The following is a 21,238-nucleotide window of genomic DNA, read 5'->3' on the forward strand; positions in this document are numbered from 1 at the left end:
GCAGGCCAGATATAATGTTTAAATAAAAAAAAAAAAAAAAAAAAAAAAGTTCGGTAGTTACTGAAGAGTTCGGTAATTACTCCAAATAATACACTTCTGATTGACCTTGATAGAACTTCTTTTTGAAACAATTAACCCTTTGAAGTTATGTAGCTTTAGTTGGAGCGGTAATTTTTCACCATAAAAATAACTGGTAGCCGTGTGTGCTGAGTGCTAGTGTTGGGAAGGATCATAGAGTTATATATATAAGAACTAGAGGGCGCACGAGTGATGCTTCGTGCACAAACGCCACGGGACCACAAGATGACAAGCGCGTCATTCTGCACGCGCGTTGAACATGAAATACACGTTTGAGGTGTTTTTATTGAACGCTCACGCGATGCTGTTTGTTTAAGTTACAAATGGCCGCACAAACACACGCTGTGAGATGCCAGTTTTGCATAGAGTTAAGCCGTGTCCGAATTGGCGACTTCGGCTACAGCTACGGCTAGATCAGCGCGTCTGTCAGTGTTGAAGAATAGCAGACGCGCGCGCCCTAGCCGTAGCTGTAGCCGAAGTCGCCAATTCGGACACGGCCTTAATATATAACTCTATGCAGTTTTGTCAACTTAGAAAATGGCCGCCTGCGTGCATGCCGGAGCGCGTATATAGGCCAGTGCGCCCTCTAGTTCTTATATATAACTCTATGGGAAGGATCCATAGAAATAGAACCCGGAGAACGCTGAGTGTCTCATTGTGCGTGCGGATACGTTGTGAGACCATTTTTATGGACGCGCACACGCCATTTTCGTAACGCGTGTATTATACAATGACATCATCATTGACCAATGAAAACACTAGAAATGGTCTATGTGCGCTGACATCTTGCCATCTTGCCATACGCGCGTGTCACACGATGATCATTTTGCCATATGCGCATATTATACAAATATTGACTGCTTCGAGTGCTATGGTTAAAACTATGACTCCCGAGGTGATCCACGGAGCGTTCTATTTTCCCGAGGCGAAGCCGAGGGAAAATAGAACGCTCCGGGGATCACCGAGGGAGTCATAGTTTTTAACCATTGCACGAGTAAAAGCAGTCAATATTTGTTTTATAACACCCCAAACATTTCTAAATACTGTACTATTATTATTAAGTTACAGACCTGAATGCTACAATCCACGGACGACGCGAATACAGATTGCAAACACTTTTGCTGAATGTGTTGAATGTCGTGTCGTGCAATCCGAAATGGTTACAGACTATTAATTTATCATCCTCGTACACGCAACGGACGTCTGGGTACTGCACGCCGTGTGCTAGTCTGTCGGACTAGCGCACGGCGCCATGTGCTAGTCTTCGGACTAGCGCATGGCAAACCGACGGCCGTCGTGTAGCAAAACTAAGACATGTCATGTGACGCGCTCTAAACCAATGAGCAGGCAGAATCTTTGCAAGGGGTGTTATAATGCGCGTTATTGATACGCCGCGTCCACAGACGACACAGAAGGTGGTCGAGCTCAGCATTCTCCGAAGGATCCAACCAGAACTGAAAGTGAAGCCAATCAGCGTTGCCCCTCTGTACATCCCTGCCAGGGGTAAGTGACGAGAGGCATCGATACGGCGCGCTGCCCAGGGAACGAGGCAGATGGCGAAAGTGTACTCAACTACACGTTCCAAATGTTTTTGTCGACATGGCAACAACCAACATGGCCGCTTCCATGGACAGAAAGTTTTGGGTTCAAGTTTTTGTAAGTTTGATTGACCGTTTGACGTGATTGTTCCCCAATAAATCTCAATTTTGAATACTTTGGAAAGATGGTAAGAATATATTGTGTTCATAATGAAAGGTGTGTTACTTTTTTGTTGGTTTTTATAAAGGTGGATCAGGCTCAGATCAGCAGAGTCTTGAGTTGAGAGAGAGGAGAGGGCAGAGGGAGGGGAAAGAATTATTAGAAGAATAGATAACGAATAATATAGCTAGCGAACTTCTGAGTGCGCTGACGAGTGACGTACATCATTTTGGTATGTGATTGTGATGAATTGTGAACGGACGATGCCATTAATTAATTATGGATAACTTGGTTCCGTATGGCGCCACCACTTTTTCACTCATTTTTTTACAAAAAGGGATAGGCCTATCTCATTGTTTTTTTTAAAGGTAAATTATTAGATACTAAATTATTTCATATCGAATGAAAACGTGGTGGCGCCACATGGAAACTTTTCCACAATTATTTCTGAGTCAACTCAACATGCCCCTGAAAATAATAATAGTAATTAATACTAATAATCTATGTATTCAGATTCCCCTTAAATTCATAATAAGTCAAGTTACTGCACTATCGTAGCGTCATACGTTATCGACCCTCACATGTTTTCGGTCCCCAACTTTGATTCCCGTTTACCGCGAAATTGTGCAAGCTGCACCGGTGACAAAAGCTATGCAGTTTACTCACGGTCTGTATTTTCATCAGGCTTAATCATGCTGAGAATAAAGTTTCCTGTCGTTGGTTATGCTCAAACATTTATAAAATGATTGATTTTTGGTACTAATCACTAGTGCATTATTATGCCAACATTCAAGTGAGTCAAAGAAACATCATCCAACCTCGAAAGTTCAAAACAAAATTACTATCTGCTAGATTGAGTTTCATTCTGCTTTAGTCACTAGATTGATCACGTGAGGTGGTTACTATTTGGGATTCTATGGTGCGCAAATGTGGGGAAAATATTAAAATATTTTAAGTGAAAATGACAACAGTTTTTATTATTTATTTACTGCATAACTGTTATAAATTCCGATAAGCGTAATAAATATTAAATCTACATTTAAGAGAAAATATCATAGATTGGTTTCTTATCTCCTGAAACCAAACATTACTGATCTGAAATGGGGGAAAACGGATTGTTATGAAGTGTGAGTGCATCAAGGGGGGGTGGGGTGTTTTACTTTCATGCCTTATGATATCTTTGGATTCTATATAGTAGCCATAATGCCTTAGGACAAAAATGTAATTAAATTTGTTAAGTACTAATTGAATAATATTTTTGATTTACTTTGCCCGCCATACTAGCTTCTGAATATTCAATAAGATACCAACCAATGAAAGGTGTGAAAACATATGACGTTGCTCCAATGTCGTGCATGCACAAGCACTGTTAATGGCGGACTGTCTCTCGCAACGTAAAACCAAAACTTTAAAAATTTCAACACACCATGAAGTGAAAGTGTTATTGTTGAAAAATTGGATAGATGATTTGAAAAATTGAAAAAAAAAAATTAGTTTTTGATTGTGAACAATTTTCCTGTTATCCTACTGAAAACACATGACACCAGGATACAGTTAAAACAGTTAAAAGAGTCAAGCGTCAATTCAAGAGAAGAGGAGGAGTAGACACAATTGATTCTTGACAGTCAGAGTCAGACAGTGGATAATGAATTTTATATGCCAGCATCAGCTTCCGGTTGCACTAAATACCGACAACTCAAGACCCCTCACGACAACTCACGACAATTTTTTTTAAATGCACTGTTACAGAACATTTTAATATTAGTCAACCGTTAAGTATATGCACAAGACTCATATGCACTCAAATCACTTTCAAACTGTTGAACTGTTTAGTTTGGTTCTGCGCCTAGTAATATAGTGTTAGGTAGCTAACCCTCTGCTATGTCACTCATTGTGAATTCATAATCATGAAATTATAATTAATAAATCAATTAAATAAATTAACTTTTTAATTTAGAGCGTGAAAGAAACGTTTTTAGAAAATCTGATTGTAACATGTTAAATTTTGATTGTTTTAATTTTTTAGGTTTTTAGTTTGAGCCAATGCAGGCTTATGAATTAAGGGATTACACTACTCTCTCTAAGAGGTGAATTCATTTGAAGGAAAGAAAATGGCCATGGATCGACTGCCACTGCACCCAGAACTCTTCCCCTGTGCTGACAGGGTCAAGGTCCCGCAAGTTGGAGCAGATGCAAGTAGCTTCAAAGGGAACCACATCAATTTGTCCGACCTACGCCCAACTCCGTACTTCAGCAAGCGTCAGAACATGCTCAGGCGAGACTACCTGCAGAAAATCAGCTCGGATCTTGTTTTCAGCGAGGACGTTGTTAAATCTCACGCAGCTCATACGTTACCCTATGATAAAAAAACCATCAAAGATGCTTACAATTACACCGATATCATCCAAAGAGAGAGGAAGAAGTTCGTCGGACCCGTGGGTCGCTACAATTCGAGGACGACAGATCAGCATTTACCTTGCCACATAAAGAAACGATCCACTCATCGTCTGGAACCACTCCGAAAAAAGAAACTTAAACCGATCGTTACTTCCAACGGCCAAGATGACCGTGAGACTGTCAAAGCCGACACCGATTCCACAACTAACGCAATGTCCAAAACCTTCCTCACCGACGATCAAATAGGGATCGAGGACGCGGTCGAAGAGGCCAACGCTAAACAAGTCAAAGTCAAGCACTCCCAAAACTGGGACGAGAACTTGCTTCTGAATCTTAGTAAGAACACCGCTCGCTGGATCGTTGGGGAGCAGACGGCAGAGGGACCTCAGAAGGACAAGTTACACCGCATGCTGGTCGATCTGTACGGAGAACCGTCCAGCTACATGGACACTCTGATCCACGATGACGTGAGTGTAAGTGAAATAAGCACAAAGGAGACAACGGTTCTGACGACCTCTAAGGTGGAATCCAGTAAGCAGCAGCAGATGTCATTTCAGAAGGCAGCTAATACCCTCGCCGGGAGGGAAGAAACGGAGCCCGAAGAGGATGGAGTCAACTCTAGATCTTTAGCTTCTTTCTACCGACAGCCAGATGCTGTCAGGCGACAGCAGAAACAAATGCAGAAAGAAGTGGCTGGTAAGTGTTGTGTGAAACATCAGGGTCTAATTTCATGGCTCTGCTTACTGCTAATTTCTGCGCTTGCGATCGCCATTCTGTGTTTACAGGGCAAGCGCTAGATTCTTGCACTAGTGATGTGGAGTACTCTTGGAGTACACAAGCAAATATTCCCTGGTAGTCTGTGAAACACGATGTATGCGCCAATTCTTTGCTTATAATGGGAAGCAGACCCATGAAAATTTGCCCTGAAATTGTTAGTCGGAAATGGTGCTTAGAAAAATGTGATAACAATAAAATGTTAGCAGAGACCCAGTCACCACATTTTATGGTATTTTGGCTGGTAACTTGTTTCTGCTGTTAAGCAGGATGTTTCTGTTCCACAATATCCATTGTGAGTAGTTTAGGCCTACAGAATCAAAGGGTTTTTGCTCTCTCATTTGGGCCCAATTTCATGGCTCTGCTTAACGTAAGCACAGTATCGGCGCTTTTAGAAGCAGGGAATTCTGTGCTTACGGCAAGCATATATCACGGGTTAGCGGTAAATTTGGGCTTCTGCGCGTGTGTACTCCACGTTACTAGGCATTCTACGCTTACAAGGCTAGCGCAAAAATTTGGCGCTTGCACGTAAGTGGGGAATCATGATCGTAAGCGCAGAATTCGGCGGTAAGCAGAGCCATGAAATTGGGCCCAGTAGAATCGGGTTACCATAAAAATGCCACACAATGTGTTCTGTGTGTTAAGTGGGTGGTTCCCTGCAACAATGTTTCATTCTGCAAAATCTCCTGCCTGGAAACTAAGCTGATTCGTCTGAAAATTCTCTATTCTCACAGGAGCAATCAACAGCACAGCCCGGGAGATCAAAGTTACTCGAAAAAAGACTAAGCCACCTCCGACTTTGAAGGATGTGATGAATCCAGCGCTCAGTGATACAATACACGACACTCACAACCAGTTTGAACAAGAGTGGCTTTCAGGTAAGAAGAAAGTTAGACACATTTTTATCATTGTCAGCCAAGGTAACTATCCTGCAATTGTTGTGTCTTTAAAGGCACTGGACACTATTGGTAATTACTCAAAATAATTGTTCGCACGAAAACTTACTTGGTAACAAGCAATGGAGGGCTGTTGATTGTATAAAACAGAAACGGCTCCCTCTGAAGTGACGTAGTATTCCAGAAAACGTCATTTTCCACTAAAATTCTTGAATTTGATTTCGAGACCTCGGAATTAGATTTTGAGGTCCCCGAAATCAAGCATCTGAAGGCACATAACTTTTTCTTCCATTATTATCTCGGAACTTCGACGACCAAAATTGAGTTAAAATTTTCAAGGGTTTGTTAATTTTTTGCATATTGAGATAATCGAAGTGAGAAGACTGGTCTTTGACAATTACCAAAGGTTTCCAGTGTCTTTAAATTTTTCCAGCATTATAAGGCCTAGCTCATACCCATGCTCCCCTGCCCATCAACCTAAAGCTGGGCAAGTAAAACTAGCCCAGAAGGTCACGTGATTGTACCACTTTTTGGTTAGAACAATCACGCGACCTGCGGTTTTGTCTTAAAATGCTCAAAAATGGCTAAATTTGATGATTTTTTCTAAGGACTGTTCTTCTTCATTCCTGGAAGACCGTTGAAGTCATATCTTAGTCTATTTTTTAGCCCAAATAGCCCAATTCAGCCGGTGTGTCCCTTTAAGCAAAAATTTTGCTTAAGCACGAAAATAGCTCGCTTGTTTTACACATGTTACATGGTTACTGGCCAAAATTTCATGGCATACATACATTGCTTATGACTGGTATTTAGCTGTGGCTTACTTAACATAACAATTAAGTGGAGTCTTGGCCGGTAATCTGATTTTACTAAGCAAGGATTTTTTGCTTAAGCAAAATTTTGTGATTAAGCAGCTCTATGAAATTGGGCCCAGTTCTTGTGTGAGGCACTGAACTGAGAGGTGGGCTCTGACACCAGGGCCCAATTTCATAGCGCTGCTTAAAACGGTTAAGCAAATTTGCGTGCTTACTGTAGCAGAAAAATTTGCTTAAGCCTTAGCGTATTTCACAGGTTAGCAGGAAAATTGGGCGGCCATATTGCGTTTGCGCGCTTACCGTGAATTTGCAGTGTGACGTCATTTATTGTCGTGCGGTAAGCACTGGAAGGTTAGCATGCCTTTTCGTGTGCTTACGGTTAGCAGCGCTATGAAATAGAAATTGCAAAGTAAGCACAAAATCGGCCGCTAAGCTGGGCTATGAAATTTGGCCCAGGCGTGTCATGGCCAAGTGGTCAAGCGCACTGGACTCATTATGAGTTCTGGGGTGGATTTCAAAAAGAGTTAAGACTTAGGACTAGCCATGTGTTGTTTATATCTCCTAGGACTAGTCCTAAGTTAGGACTAGTCTTAACTCTTTGTGTAATCGACCTCTGGTGTTCCTGATCAGCAGATTGTGGGTTGATTGTCGGGTCCCATTATTGCTATCTTCTGTTGTTTCTGGCAGTGGCTGCTAAATGCACCACATCACCTTGATGGGGTGCTACATAAATCAGTCTGATATAATAAGACGTCAAAACCTCATCTTGAAATATTTAAATTTGTTCAAGCACCTTTAACAACCTTATCAGTAGATACTTGTGATATTCTGTAGATATGTGTGCTATGTGTTCTATATGTGTGCTATATGTCTGCTACACATTGTTTAAAGCCATTGGACATTTTAGGTAAAACTAATGTCCAAAGGCCCACACTTCGTGTATCAAAACTTACATATCAAATAAAAAACCTGTGCAAATTTAGGCTCAATCGGTCATGGCGGTCGGGAGAAAAACCCACCCTTGTTTCCGCACGTTTCGCCGTGTCATGACATGGGTTTAAAATAAATCCGTAATTCTCGCTATCGAGAACTGATAAATGTTTTAATATTTTCTCAAAAAGTAATAATGTTTCAAGAGAAGTCTTTCACCAATATCTTCTGTAAACCCTGTAAGTTATTTGTAAATCTGTGAACTATTTTTTTTTTTTCTGTTCCGAAAGTGTAGAATGGATTTAATTATCGTTAAAAACTCTTCTACTGTACAAGAAGACAAATGCCCAAATTTTCAATGCCTTTTTGAGCTAATATGGCCAACGGAACGGATATTCTTATTTCCCAATCTTAGGAGCCCAGCAGATGCACCAGCCAGCCCAGGATCGTCTCCTCCTAGACACTGGTAACCAGTACCAGGTTACCAGGCAGGAGGACTTCCCTCAAGATCCAACCGTCTGGAATGGCGTCCTGGACAATAAGAAGAAGATGAAGAAGACAAAGGACAAGAAAGACAAGAGTGGGACGCCGAGGGAGCACCGGGGCTACAAGAAATGGAGTCAGCTCCCTGTGGCTATACAGGTATGTATAAAGCCATTCTACACTTTCGGTAAACAGTGTTGTCCAAGTCCCACACTTCGTGTATCACAACTTATATATAAAACAACAAACCTGTGAAAATTTAGGCGCAAACGGTCAACAGATTTGGGAGAAAATAACTGGAAAACCCACTCTTGTTTCCCTACGTTTCGCCATGTCATGACATGTGTTTAAAATGAATCCGTAATTCTCGCTATCGAGAAGTGATATTGTTTTAATGTTTTCTTAAAAAGTAAAGCATTTCATGGAACAATATTTCAAGATAAGTCTTTCACCATTACCTTCTGTAAACTGTGTAAATTATTTGTAAATCTGTGTACTTTTTTTTTTTTTTCTGTACCGAAAGTGTGTAATGGCTTTAAACAATGTGTTCATTTTAACCCTTTGCATGCTATCGGCGACCACAGTCGCCACGCGTGTTTATTCCCTGCGCGCTGTTGGCGACTCCAGTCGCCCAGCAGTACTGCAAATAAATAGATGAGGAATTCTGGGAAACTATTGACCCCTGACCCTCCTCCAGCTGCATGTATCTAGCTGTACATGTATGCAATGATATTTCATCTTGAAAAAAACGATCTTTTGTCTCAAATTTTCTCACAATTTCCGATCAAAAAGCTGTACGCTAAGACAAAATGCGGACACAATGGACGTCTATGCGGCATTCCTGGAAAATGTTCAGGACTCAGATTCGGGAGAATCATACTTTGAAGAGCTTTTTCGAGAGATTCTGATATGTTGAGAATGCTGTATATGTAAAAACAGAGGAAGTAGTATAGGTTTTTATATCCAGTTCAAGCATCTGATTTGTGGATTAGCGTGTACTGGAGATAAAGTAATATAATAAGAATCAAGCGGACAATTCGGAAAAGTTGAGGTTTGCTGAACTCCCGCGACACACCCACAACGAAAACAGAGCTGTGACCTCAAATTTGCCTCGCACGAAGCAGTCGCAGGAAGTATGTTCAGGCTTTACATACTGTACCTTCCCAACCTCATCCCTAGGGTGTGTCAAGTGGTTACAAGGTTGACCGCTCTCTCACCCTGGTAATTGGATCATTTGCATATCCAAAATATTTGGACACATATGCAAATTAAAATAGTCTGGCTGCTTATCGAAATTTACATCTTCGTCATAATCTCGTAGTACGGCACCAGATTTAATAGCTTGTTTGTACATTGTTAGTTGCAGGCGGCTGGCTGTTTTGACAAAGGTAAACATTGTAAAGTCATTGTCCAATTAGGGTCCAAGTAAGGAGTTTCCCTCCCAGGGTTTACTATTGTAAACATGGTTTGAAATAAAGTAAACCATGGGGACGAGGTTGGTACCTTCCCTCTTATAAACTCTCTGCCATTTGTATTTTTTGACAGGGTGACGTATCGTTGACCATTCATGAAGCAGGATATGACCCAGAGGCACATAGGGAACCAGACCCATCAGAAGAGAGGCAGCACAAGCAAAACTATGCCCTCGTCAGACTGAGTAAGTCAGCCTCAATATATGGATGGTGATTTAGTCAAATATAACAACCCTTTCGTATGTACATATTTCAGCAAATTGACCAACCATAATAAGCTGCACAGGTTGTGTGGGGTAGCGCAAACATGTGCTAAGCTAGCTGTGTATAGATGCCAGGTTTCAACCTTATTATATATTACATTGCAGGCTGGCGTATCATTTAAAACCACAGTGAATGGTATTGAATATGGTCAGACAGTAGGAGGGTTGACTGTGTACTGTGTAGATGCATTAATTACATGATAGTGTCTGTGTTCTTAGGCTGTCATAGTATAATTTATCATTTAAAACCACATTATAGGATATTGAATAGTCACACAGTTGAAGGCTTATAAGAACAATTGAATGTTGCTTAGAACTGCAAAATATTTGATTGTGTTTTGCTAATTTGTTATGAAAATTTATAGTACATTTTTATTGTCATCAATGTTGTACTATTTAATTTATTTTTTTAACTTTACTATACCAAAATTATTGAGACTACAGATACATTATACTTTCGTCTTGTTCTTACCTATTGTATTTTTTAAACTTGCAGTTGACGAGTGGCGAACAAAATGGCACCTCGGTAACAAGTGGTACGACAGCACAATTGATGAACTTGTGCGCGATATGTCTGATATCCATGAGCATGTCCGACTCCAGGCCATAGCAACCATCGCTAAGGCAGCTACGTACAGGAAACCAGCAGACCCAGGAATTCCTCTCAAAAGTGAGTTGTTGTTGTTGTATTTTTTTAAACAAAGTAGGCGTATATATTGGGTGCATTTTATTCTTACTCAGGTTGCCCTAGGTTGCCCCCCACTGGTGCGCTCGCACTTGAGTAAGCCTCTAGGACTCTGCTTGTGGAGCTGGTTACTTGGGGCTGACAGAGGTGCATGACGTCACAACAAAAAACTTTCTCAATGGCCACCATTTTGTTTGTAATTAAGCGGGGCACTTTCAGGAAGTTTGAAACACATTTTTACCCTTAAAACAGCGACTTTGTGAGCAGTGAGTAAGTATTTCTTTAAATAAAAATGGGTATTGTTTGTATCAACACGGTCTTGTAAAATAATTGAACGTTGCAGTTTCATCTTGAGAATAATTATTTTATATCTCTTTGTGAATCTGCGGATGTGATGCACAAAATGAAAGTAGTTCCGATCGTCTATTCCAAGATGCAATGGTGTGTTGCTTGAGGAAGTTGGTGTTCGACTTGGTCATGTCAGGGGCTCACCCAGATATGAGCACACGGGGGTCAACCTGGGGAAGCTAATTGTACACACCCATATTTGAACCGGAAAAGGTGTAATAATAATATTAATCGCTGAAGAACGATTTTCACCCAACATTCATGACATTATTAAGAGGTTCCTTTCTGGCAGGTTGGGAAAAGAGGGAGGGGACACACAGTTCTTGTTTTTTTTTTCTCCAAAATACTCTATAAAAAAGTTTGACTGGTTGCACGATGGAAAATAATTTATTCATGGTTTAGTTCCAATGAGCAAATACATATGTTGTGTCTTCTTCAGTGATACCCCATTTCTCAGTTTCATCAGGGATTTGTCTGACTGTTGCTCCCCCTGTGTCCATAGAGTTATATATAAGAACTAGTGGGCGCATGAGTGATGCTTCGTGCACAAACGTCACGGGACCGCAAGATGACAAGCGCGTCATTCTGCGCGCGCGCGTTGAATATGAAATACACGTTTGAGTTTTTTTTTATTGAACGCTCACGCGATGCTGTCTGTTCAACTTACAAAATGGCCGCACAAACACACGCTGTGAGATGCCAGTTTTGTCAACTTAGAAAATGGCCGCCTGCGCGCATGCCGGAGCGCATATAGGCCAGTGCGCCCTCTAGTTCTTATGTAAAACTCTATGATTTGTTGTGTCTTCTTATACAGTGATACCCCCATTTCTTAGTTTCATCAGGGATTTGTCTGACTGTCCCATTGTCACAGGTACCTTCGCACAGAAAGCCTTAGCTGCAATGAATAAGATGAAGGATACCGGTGAAGAAGAGGGAATTCTACCTGAAGTTCTGCTTCAATGTGTAGTAAAAGCATTGACGGATACCAGTACAAGGGTCAGGATAACGGCTGCCATTGCTCTATACACGCTCAATAGGCCAAATGAGGAGGTAGGGAACCAGTTAAAGCAATCCTTTGTTGGTTTTTAGCTTTGAAATAGAAACATGAGTTTGGACGCAGCGTAGCAATACGATACCATGTGAGATGTGTGTATTGCAAAATGATAAGGGGTATTAGTTTATAGGATTTGAGGCATTGCATGGTGAGGTATCAACATATATTTGGTTTGTGGTAAGACCATGTGTGTATCTACTTGACAGGTAGAGAATGTTCTTATAGAACATTTTTTTTAATCGACGTACTACCACGGAGTAGATTTATCTGATTGTTTGGGAGATTTCTCAATTCTGAAAAGAACTGTCCCACTTTTTAACTACTACCCGGGCAGAAGTTATAGAAAACTGTAAGACTGCTACTTTAACTTACTGCACTACCACAGATACTAGTTAAGTAATGTTTCTCAAACAAGTCAATTCCGTTTAACTGGTTCTAATGATTCCAATCCAAACTATAAGCCCACAGCTATAAAAAAAGCCAATTATATCAACATGGACTGTGAAGGGGGTAAGCCTGTTTCAGGTCATAAGTAGGTGGCTACATGTTGATTTAACACAGCCCAAATCAGTTAAGCGTAGCCCTTGTCTTGAAGTGGCCTACCGTAGCTTTGTGATGATAGGCGATCCCTCTCTCTCGAAAAAAAAAAAAAAAAGGATCAAACATGATTCAAAATAGAACTATCCCTTCTTCACAGCCACAAAGTCAAAACAATAGGTGTGGCTGCTAAAAAGCAAAATATTTATCAAACTGCAGAGGATTGAAAATATTGTATTAGATTTTGTATGGGACCGTTCTCCTGGGATAGTGTCCGATGAGGCTAACATTTTAAAGAAAAGTGGGGGTCTTTTTTTCTTCTTTTTTTTTTGTTTTGTAGATGTGTGCTTCATTTGACCACTTTAGGAAATTTGGAACAGAAACAAAAAATGTGATTGCACAGGCCTGTATGCTACATTTTTGAAAGGGCGAGGGTACCAAGGCATTTTCTCTATGGTAAAGGACATCCTTAGAGTAAATTGTAAATTTCTACTGAGAGCATTTAAAGGGCACCAATGCAATGACCAGGGCCCAATTTCATAGAGCTGCTAAGCACAAAAATTTGCTTAGCATGAAATTTCTTCTTGGAAAAAAACCCAGGATTACCAACCAAATTTCTATATGTTGCACAATGCTTGTTACTGGTATTCAGCTGTTGTTTGCTTATCCTGAATATCACATGGAAATTTAGTTGGTAGTCCTGTTTTTATCACGGAAGAAATTTCACGCTTTGCTAATTTGTGTGCTTAGCAGCTCTATGAAATTGGGCCCAGTTGTGCATGAGGCAATGGCCTTTCTTGCCTTCGTGAAGTATCAGGCCTGCATGATTGCAGTTAACCAGTTAAATGTCTGTCCCAACCCTACTTTATATGATTTCTATCATTATGCTTTTAACTCATAATATCAGGGGTCAATTTCATAAAGCCTGTAAAGCACAAAACAGAAAAGTGTTGCAGAAACTTGGCTCCATAAAGTTTGCAACTTGTGCCCCACTCATTTTTTTCGCTTAGAAAAGAAATGGGCTAAGCAGTATCAGCTTTATAAAATTGGGTCCATATCCTATGTAGAAATCAAATGTCCATCAGTGTTATCTGCTTAACAGTTTTATGAAATTGGGCCCTTATATCCTTTGTAGAAATCAAATTCCCGTACTAACATTTTCAATTGTGTGTTATTATGTCGATCCATTTTAAGCTTTGAGCATGTGTTAATATTGTCCGTTTATTCCTTGTTTGCATGCCTGTTGGATAGCCTTCAAATGTCACGGTTAGTAAACGACAACAAACTGTTCTGTGTGGACATCACCTTATTTTTTGAACAGCACTCTTTTCATGTTTGAGCCTTAGAAAACACCCTCTTTTTCAGCACCTTGTGATATTTTACACTTCAGTTTTGTTTCACAGTTTGTTTTTACACAGATTTTCAAATGGAAGTACTGCATTCACTCGTGTCTGCAGAGTTTTAGTTTTATTTGCTTAACTTTAGTCGTCATTTGATATTGTTAAAGATGCTATGTCAGATTTTTTGCAGATTTGACCCAAATATTTTTATTTAAAATTCAATAGGTATTTTGATGGGGGTCGAGAAAGAGACACATGCTTTCATTTGAGTCATCGCTCGAAAAAGTCAGCCAATTATTAGTAGCAGTGAAATAAAGTGCTCAAAATTAGTTTTTGGCGGGATCCCGACAATATATCACGTGACCAATTCTTATGTGTTTTATAAGAAACGTTTTAAATTTTTGTCATGGTTCCTGACCATTAAAAGTAAAAGTTAAACTTGTTTTCGTTAGAGCGGGTGATACTCTTGGAAATACCATTCACTAAAAAAAAATATATTTTTTAATGTTTGGGGCAAAAAAATCTGACATAGCATCTTTAACATAACTGTTATGAAACTTGACTATGCCTTTTAAAAAGTTATATCTGACTCGGTTATGGTGATTTGTTTGTTCATATTTGATGGTAATTGAGGAAAAATAACCTGGGATTAAAATTGACTAAACCCTGAGCTAAAATTCATAGAGCTATTTGAGGACAGTTTGTTGATAAGCAAAACAAAAATTTGCCGACCAGAATTTTGAAGGTTTACCAGCCAAGCTAAAATATCACACTTTTCATCTTTGACTGGTTTCCCGTTGGTTTTGCTATGGCGAATATGGTTAGCCAAACTTGTCTGCCAAGTCTGGAATTTCATCTTTGAGAGGGCAAGGCCACTTTCATTTTGCAAAGAGCATTTGCAATGGAAAACCTATGGGAAAGGGGCACCAAGTCTATGGGAAAGGGGCACCAAGGCTATGGGAAAGGGGCACCAAGGCTATGGGAAAGGGGCACCAAGGCTATGGGAAAGGGGCACCAAGGCTATGGGAAAGGGGCACCAAGGCTATGGGAAAGGGGCACCAAGGCTATGGGAAAGGGGCACCAAGGCTATGGGAAAGGGGCACCAAGGCTATGGGAAAGGGGCACCAAGGCTATGGGAAAGGGGCACCAAGGCCAATGGCTCACAGAGGCCATGGTCTCTGAGTAATTCCAGGCTTGGGGTCTGCTTAAGCAGCTCTATGAATTTTGGTTTAGGTTTTGAGATGGTGCATCAAATTGTGCAATTTATTACTTGATATAAAACCAACTATTTTGTTTGAATGCACACTAGTTTTATAAAGCAAATGTAACTAATGAACTAAAAAACATTTACATGTATTATATTTTTGAGGTAATTTTTATTGTAAACCAATTCTCTTAGTCTTCGACTTTTTATTTGGTTTGTATTGTTATAAAATGAACCAATATTGAATTGAATCAAATTTAATTGAATTAATATTTGTCTACCAGGCAAGAACGATTCTAAATGACATCATGCGTAATGGCAGTGAACCCGAGCGCTGGGCCTCGGCTCAGTGCCTCGCTCATGCCGGTGTCTGCGACTCGTACGTAGTGAGCGAGCTGATACAGCAACTACTCGGCAGTGAGGACATGATCAAGAGTGAGCGCTGTGTGAGTCTCATGGCAAGGTTGAGCGGTAACTCAACCATCGTGCATTCCATGGTCGGGGAGCAGTTGAATAGTACCAGTTGGCGTCAACGGATCATCGCTTGTAGGGTACTGCCGAGGCTGAATGGAGTGATAAATAAGGTGAGTGACACATGCCTCCACTGGAGGCTATATTGCTTGGTTAACCACTTCCTTGGTAGACTGGTCCCCTGTCTTTATCCTCAAGGATTAAAGAAAGCTTACATGCGCACTGATGTCATTGAATGCAATGACGGGCATTGAAATTGGATCTTGAAGGAGCACAGCAATTTTACTCTGATAAGGGCCACTTCTATGTGATCTATAGACGATGTGACCTCTGAGGGAACCATACCCTTACAAGCCTTGCTTCTGTATGGGTCCCCCACAGTTTCACGAATGTCAATGCTTATTATTCATTTAATTAATCTTGTCAAACAACTATTTATTTCTTTATTTCCAACTAATACATTGCCTATGATTTGATACTGATTGTGATTTTGAAACTGTGGAAATAAACTGATGATGATGATGATGATGACGTCACTCGAAAACCATAACAAGATTTGCGTGCATACCGCCGGGCAAAACCTTTGTGTTTTGGCAGCCAGCTAGGAAGTGTATGCAATCTTACCATGACGTATACAGTGTTTTGTCAACAGAGGGCGGTTTGAATGTAAACATAGGTCACATCGTCTATATGTTTGTATTTAAACCTTCCAAAGGGCACCACGGCAAAAGCATAGGGCACCTTGGTAGTTGCTGTGGGCGTTGTTGGTCATTTTGAGGTCGGCAATGTTTTCATTGGATAAACTTTCCATATCTGTTGTGATTGGTCCAAGGTGATGTACATGTAGTTTGTCAGCTTGCACATTTTAATTGTCTGCATGCAGCAGATGCATAATGTTGTTTTTTGTACGTGTAAATGATGGCCTACTGTTGAATAAATTGCAAATGTTCGTGTGGTCAAAGGTACACCTGGAAGGATCCTGCTAGGAGGCTCTCAAAGCAGGTACCTGGCGTTATTCTCAAGTCAGAAAGTCAGATTTCCAGACTTTTAGCTTTGTGGCTTTTTAACATTAAACTCTCATCTCCATTCACTTTGAACCCAAAGGATATCACTCACAAGTTGAGTAACTTGATGTGGAACGATTGGCATCATGAAGTCCGCAAAGCGGCGGCGCAGACCTTGGGGAGGACCGGCCATGGGAAAGAGGTCCATGATGATCTTAGAGACAGACTCCTTGAAGGAAACGAACGAGATCGTATCGACGCTCTACATAAGATTGCTCATCTGGGTAAGTTTGGAGGCCACAGGAGTAGCAGGTCTGGTTTGTGGCCGATTTGACAGGAAAAGATGGATTTAAATTTTAAACTTATTTTTTGCAGATTCATTAAAGTTGATGCCTTCATGTTTTGCATGAAATAAAAAAACAATTCTTAGTGTAAATAATTAAAAATGAAGAACTCAATACTGTCAGAATTTTTATGTTTAATGACATCCATAAACCAGTATGTTTGTGACATATGCACAGAATGTTTTTTTGTTTAAAAAAAAAGTTCTTTCGGCAAAAATCAGCCTAGGCAACTTCAAGATAAATGTTTGATTTTGTCCTTTCCCTCTTAACTATCTAGGTATAATGACTGCCCGCCTCCTGCCAGCTTACCTGCAATGCTTCAGCGACGCTTACATTGCAGTTCGCATAGCTGCAACTAACACGGCTAGTCTGCTCATTCTTAAAGACCCCAAAGTCACTCAGAAACTGCTGTTCTTGACGCAGTTTGACGCCAACTGGAAAGTCAAGGCACATGCCATCAAAGGTATCTGAATTGTTTAAATAAAATCCCCCCACTTCCATTTGAAAAAAATAAAAAATATTGGCACTTTCATTTTCTCCTTGGTGATGAGAAATAACTATAAAAGTGTTTTGCTCTAAGCACAAGTGCCACGACCGGGATTCGAACCCACACTCTGATTGACTCAGCCATCAAGTCTTGAGGTCGATGCTTAAGACAATTCGGTCATGACAGTCTACTTATGCTAGGTGCTTTGTTTTTTATAAAATCATTTAACAATCCGTAACTGTTTGCCTCTGATATTTTGGCTCCATGACTATTGAGCTTTGGGAATTCAGAACATAATCAGCAGTGTGAAAATTTGACGTGTCAATCAGTGACTTCTGGGCCCAATTTTATAAAGCTGTTTAGCAGAAAAACACACTTAGCAAAAAAGGAGTAGGGCACCACACAGCAATGTAAACTTTATAATTTCTTAATGACATTGGGCCCTGATCTTCAGAAGAACAACTACGAATTCCAAGACGTAGTTTCATGTTTTTTTGTTTTTCCATCCTGCAAAGTTTCAAATCCAACCTAACGGAGTTATGTCTTTATCCAATCACATCACAGCTCTTGGAGACATAGGCCAGCTCAGTGAGCCAATCCAGGAAGCCGTACTATGGGCGGTACGGTTTGAGTCGGAGCCAGGGGTGCGTGCCGAGGCCTTGCAGTCACTAGTCAAACTTGACATCGGTGGTAAGCAGATTGCTGCCATGCTGCAGGACAAGCTACTGGTCGAACCCGATCATCTTGTCAGAATGTAAGTTCAGGGTTTTTGTACACTAATTTTATTTTTTTCAGTGACTAACCAGCAGGGCCCTATTTCACGTAGCTGATTGGACAATTTGCTCACAAACTTTGTGCTTAGCAAGAAGAAGCAGGATACCAGTCAGAAATGGCGCATGTGATATTGTACTTTGGTTGGCGCCTTATTCTGATTTGTGCTTAGCTACTTTTAGGACTGGTAAGCTTATTGTTTCACTTGCCTGCAAAATCGTGTCCATATTGAAGTGTTTCCTTTCAACATTTTCATTCGAGGGCATTCAGGTTGGCTCGGTGGTTTCTTCCATGTTTTTCACATCTGTGGACCATGGTTCGAATCCCCATTGTTTCTCCGGTTATTTGGGGTTTTTACTAACTCATCTAAAACTGAGCATTTCTTTATCACAGGTATTTTCAGGTCTACAGAGCCCAATTGCATAAAGCTGTTAAGCAGAAAACACTGCTGAGCCCATTTCTTTGCTAAGCAAAAAAAATTATTTGGAAACCAGTGTAAACTTGAAGAAACTTTGGCTTGTAACATGTTTTAGCTTAGCAAGTTTTTTGGACTTGTAGGCTTTATAAAAGTGCTAGTCATCTTTGAGGGTCCCTTCATTACTTCATGACAGTTATAATGTTTAAAGACACTGGAGACTATTGGTAATTGTCAAAGACCAGTCTTCTCACTTGGTGTATCTCAACATATATGCATAAAATAACAAACCTGTGACAATTTGATCTCAATGGGTAGTCGAATTTGCGCGATAGTAATAAAAAAGAAAAAACACCCTTGTCACAGGAAGTTGTGTGCTTTCAGATGCTTGATTTCCAGACCTCAAAATATAATTCTGATGTCTCAAAATCAAATGCGTGGAAAATTACTTCTTTCACAAAAACTATGTCACTTCAGAGGGAGCCATTTTTACAATGTTTTATACCGTCAACTGCTCCCAATTACCCGTTACCAATTAAGGTTTTATGCCAATAACTATTTTGAGTAATTACCAATAGTGTCCACTGCCTTTAATGAGTATTATCTATTTTTGTGTTTAGTGTAGAATCTTAACTGTAATCTTATACCGTAGGCCTAATTATTTTGTTTTGTTCATATTTTGTAAATATTTTGTTACATATTTTGCATTAAGGAATCTGTGATTCATAAACGCGCTTTATAAATTTATTATTTAGGTACTTTTGTGTAACAGTTAACTGACATCTTTGATTTGCAGGCAGCTAGCCATCGCCCTACAATCCATGGGTGTGAGTCCCACTGGTGACATGGAGATGGTTCAGCAGATTAAAGATGAGGTTCGGAGACTGTGTACTCGCTACAACATCGCGGCTAAAATTGCCGAGAATGAACTGGAGGAGAATCTTGATGTGCAGCGGGAGAGATACTTCAGCGAGTCGCCTAGGTCACCAGATGTAAAGGTTGGCACAAAATGCGAAGATTATCTGCCCTACGTCAGGGATGTGTTTTTTTTTTTCATTTTTAAACGGAAATTCATTTTAATTAAATCCCCGCCCCCCGAAAAAGAAAAAAATATATAGATAAAAATAATAATGAATAAACTCAAATTCAATTTTTTTTTAAGAGACTGGACACCTTTGGTAGTTAATTGTCAAAGACCAGTATTCTCACTTGGTGTACCCCAAAATATGCATAAAATAATAAACCTGTGAATATTTTTGGCTCAATTGGTCACCGAATTTGTAATAGGATAATGAAAGAAAAACACCCTTGTTGCATTACTTTGTGTGCTTTCAGATGCATAATAAAAATGCTTCAGCTGAAGTTTTTTATTATTTGAGTGAAAAATAACTTCTTTCTCAAAAACTCAGTTACTTCAGAGGGAGCCGTTTCTCACAATGTAGTATACTATCAGTAGCTCTTCATTGCTTTTAACCAAGTAAGTTTTTATTTTAACAATTGTTCTTAGTAATTACCAATAGTGTCCAGTTCCTTTATGCACCAATTGTTGCTCAATGAAAAAAAGGGGGAAAACTTAGTCAACATGTCTACTTTTATTTATAGGTCAAAAAACCCAAACCTCTCCCTTGTCGCTCATCAACCAAGGAGAGTGGACGGAGCATCAACACACCCAGCATCTTCGTGGACTCTGAGTTTGACGACAATGAAAACGACAGCAAATCCAGCGATGATGATGACGACGATGACACCCCTTCAAAACAAACGCCTGACATGGCACTCCCTAGAACGCCCTCGTCCTCAGGGCAAGACAGGGGCGGACTCCTGAGTCCCATCGTCACCACGAGGACCCCAACTGGTTCCTCGTTACGTGGGCGGAGCCCAGTGGAGAAGCTGGAGAAGCTGATTGAGCTCTATGAAGGGTCTTGCTCCGTGAAGGAGTACAACGAGTATGTGAAGCCGGAAGATGAGGAGACGGAGGAGATGGTGAGTGAGGAGATGGGCGGGGCCAAAGATGCCTCTGCCCTGAAACTTGAGACGATTAACGAGAGCATCGAGGAGGAAATACGCATCCTCAAGAGGCGGGAATCAGAAGCCAGCATCTCTGGGCCGGCACCAAAAGATGGCACTCCTACTCCTTCTGAATCAAACAGACAAACCCCTGTCGACTCCAGCGCTCTCCCCAAGTCACCTTCAACGCCAACTCCTGGTGTTGACTCAAACCAGATTCTTCATGATGAAGATGTCCGTGTGTCTATGAATGGTAGCGATGGAATTGAAGATGGAGCAAAGAGTGCTGGGAGTGGCTTTGGTAGGACATCAGTAAATGAATCATTGAATAATGATACAGATGCAGAGTCTGATAGTTCGTGTGATAGTTAGAGTCTCGGCAAAAGAAAAAAAATGGAGGAATTTATCTTACAGTCCGTCCACTAAGTTTAATCTCAACTTCCATTGAAAAAAAGGGAAAAAGGCTGCCTTTTGGAGTGACACTAATCCCAATCAAGTACCGGGAAAAGTTGTTTTCATCCCGAAGCAAACTCGTTAATCAAGTCACATTGTAAATATCCAGGTTTTCCCCCCTTTTTTCCTTGTAAATACAACACAGTACAAACAGAAATTATAATTCTTTTAATTTGTGTATTTATTTGTCTAAATTAGATCAAGATGAGAAAATAAACTTAGCTGTTGCAAACAACTTACCAACCAAATGGACCAATGGTATACATGTAAATGCAAAAAATAGTTAATGGCCTGACGTTTCGACCCTAGCAGAGT

The 21,238-nt window shown here is 40.4% G+C and overlaps 1 protein-coding gene across 3 annotated transcripts; it reads left to right on the top strand.

Moving 5' to 3' along the window:
* Positions 1-1,607: 1,607 nt before the first annotated feature.
* On the top strand, positions 1,608-21,220 carry LOC139940536 (HEAT repeat-containing protein 4-like). Of its 3 annotated transcripts, XM_071936835.1 has the most exons (15): positions 1,608-1,734; positions 1,865-2,008; positions 3,803-4,869; positions 5,682-5,825; positions 8,001-8,227; positions 9,614-9,725; positions 10,300-10,473; positions 11,708-11,886; positions 13,679-13,693; positions 15,256-15,555; positions 16,547-16,730; positions 17,068-17,253; positions 17,842-18,031; positions 19,260-19,461; positions 20,066-21,220. In XM_071936835.1, the coding sequence occupies exons 3-15, from the start codon at positions 3,888-3,890 to the stop codon at positions 20,840-20,842; spliced, it is 3,672 nt and encodes a 1,223-aa protein (XP_071792936.1). In that variant the 5' UTR covers positions 1,608-1,734; positions 1,865-2,008; positions 3,803-3,887; the 3' UTR covers positions 20,843-21,220. The 3 variants fall into 3 exon arrangements, with proteins under 3 accessions (XP_071792936.1, XP_071792935.1, XP_071792937.1); XM_071936834.1 differs by lacking the exon at positions 1,865-2,008 and having other exon boundaries at positions 1,608-1,804; XM_071936836.1 differs by lacking the exons at positions 1,865-2,008; positions 13,679-13,693 and having other exon boundaries at positions 1,610-1,804; positions 20,066-21,219.
* The last annotated feature ends 18 nt before the right edge of the window (positions 21,221-21,238 follow it).

Source organism: Asterias amurensis, chromosome 8 (genome assembly GCF_032118995.1).
Source record: "Asterias amurensis chromosome 8, ASM3211899v1".
Classification (NCBI taxonomy): Eukaryota; Metazoa; Echinodermata; class Asteroidea; order Forcipulatida; family Asteriidae; genus Asterias; species Asterias amurensis.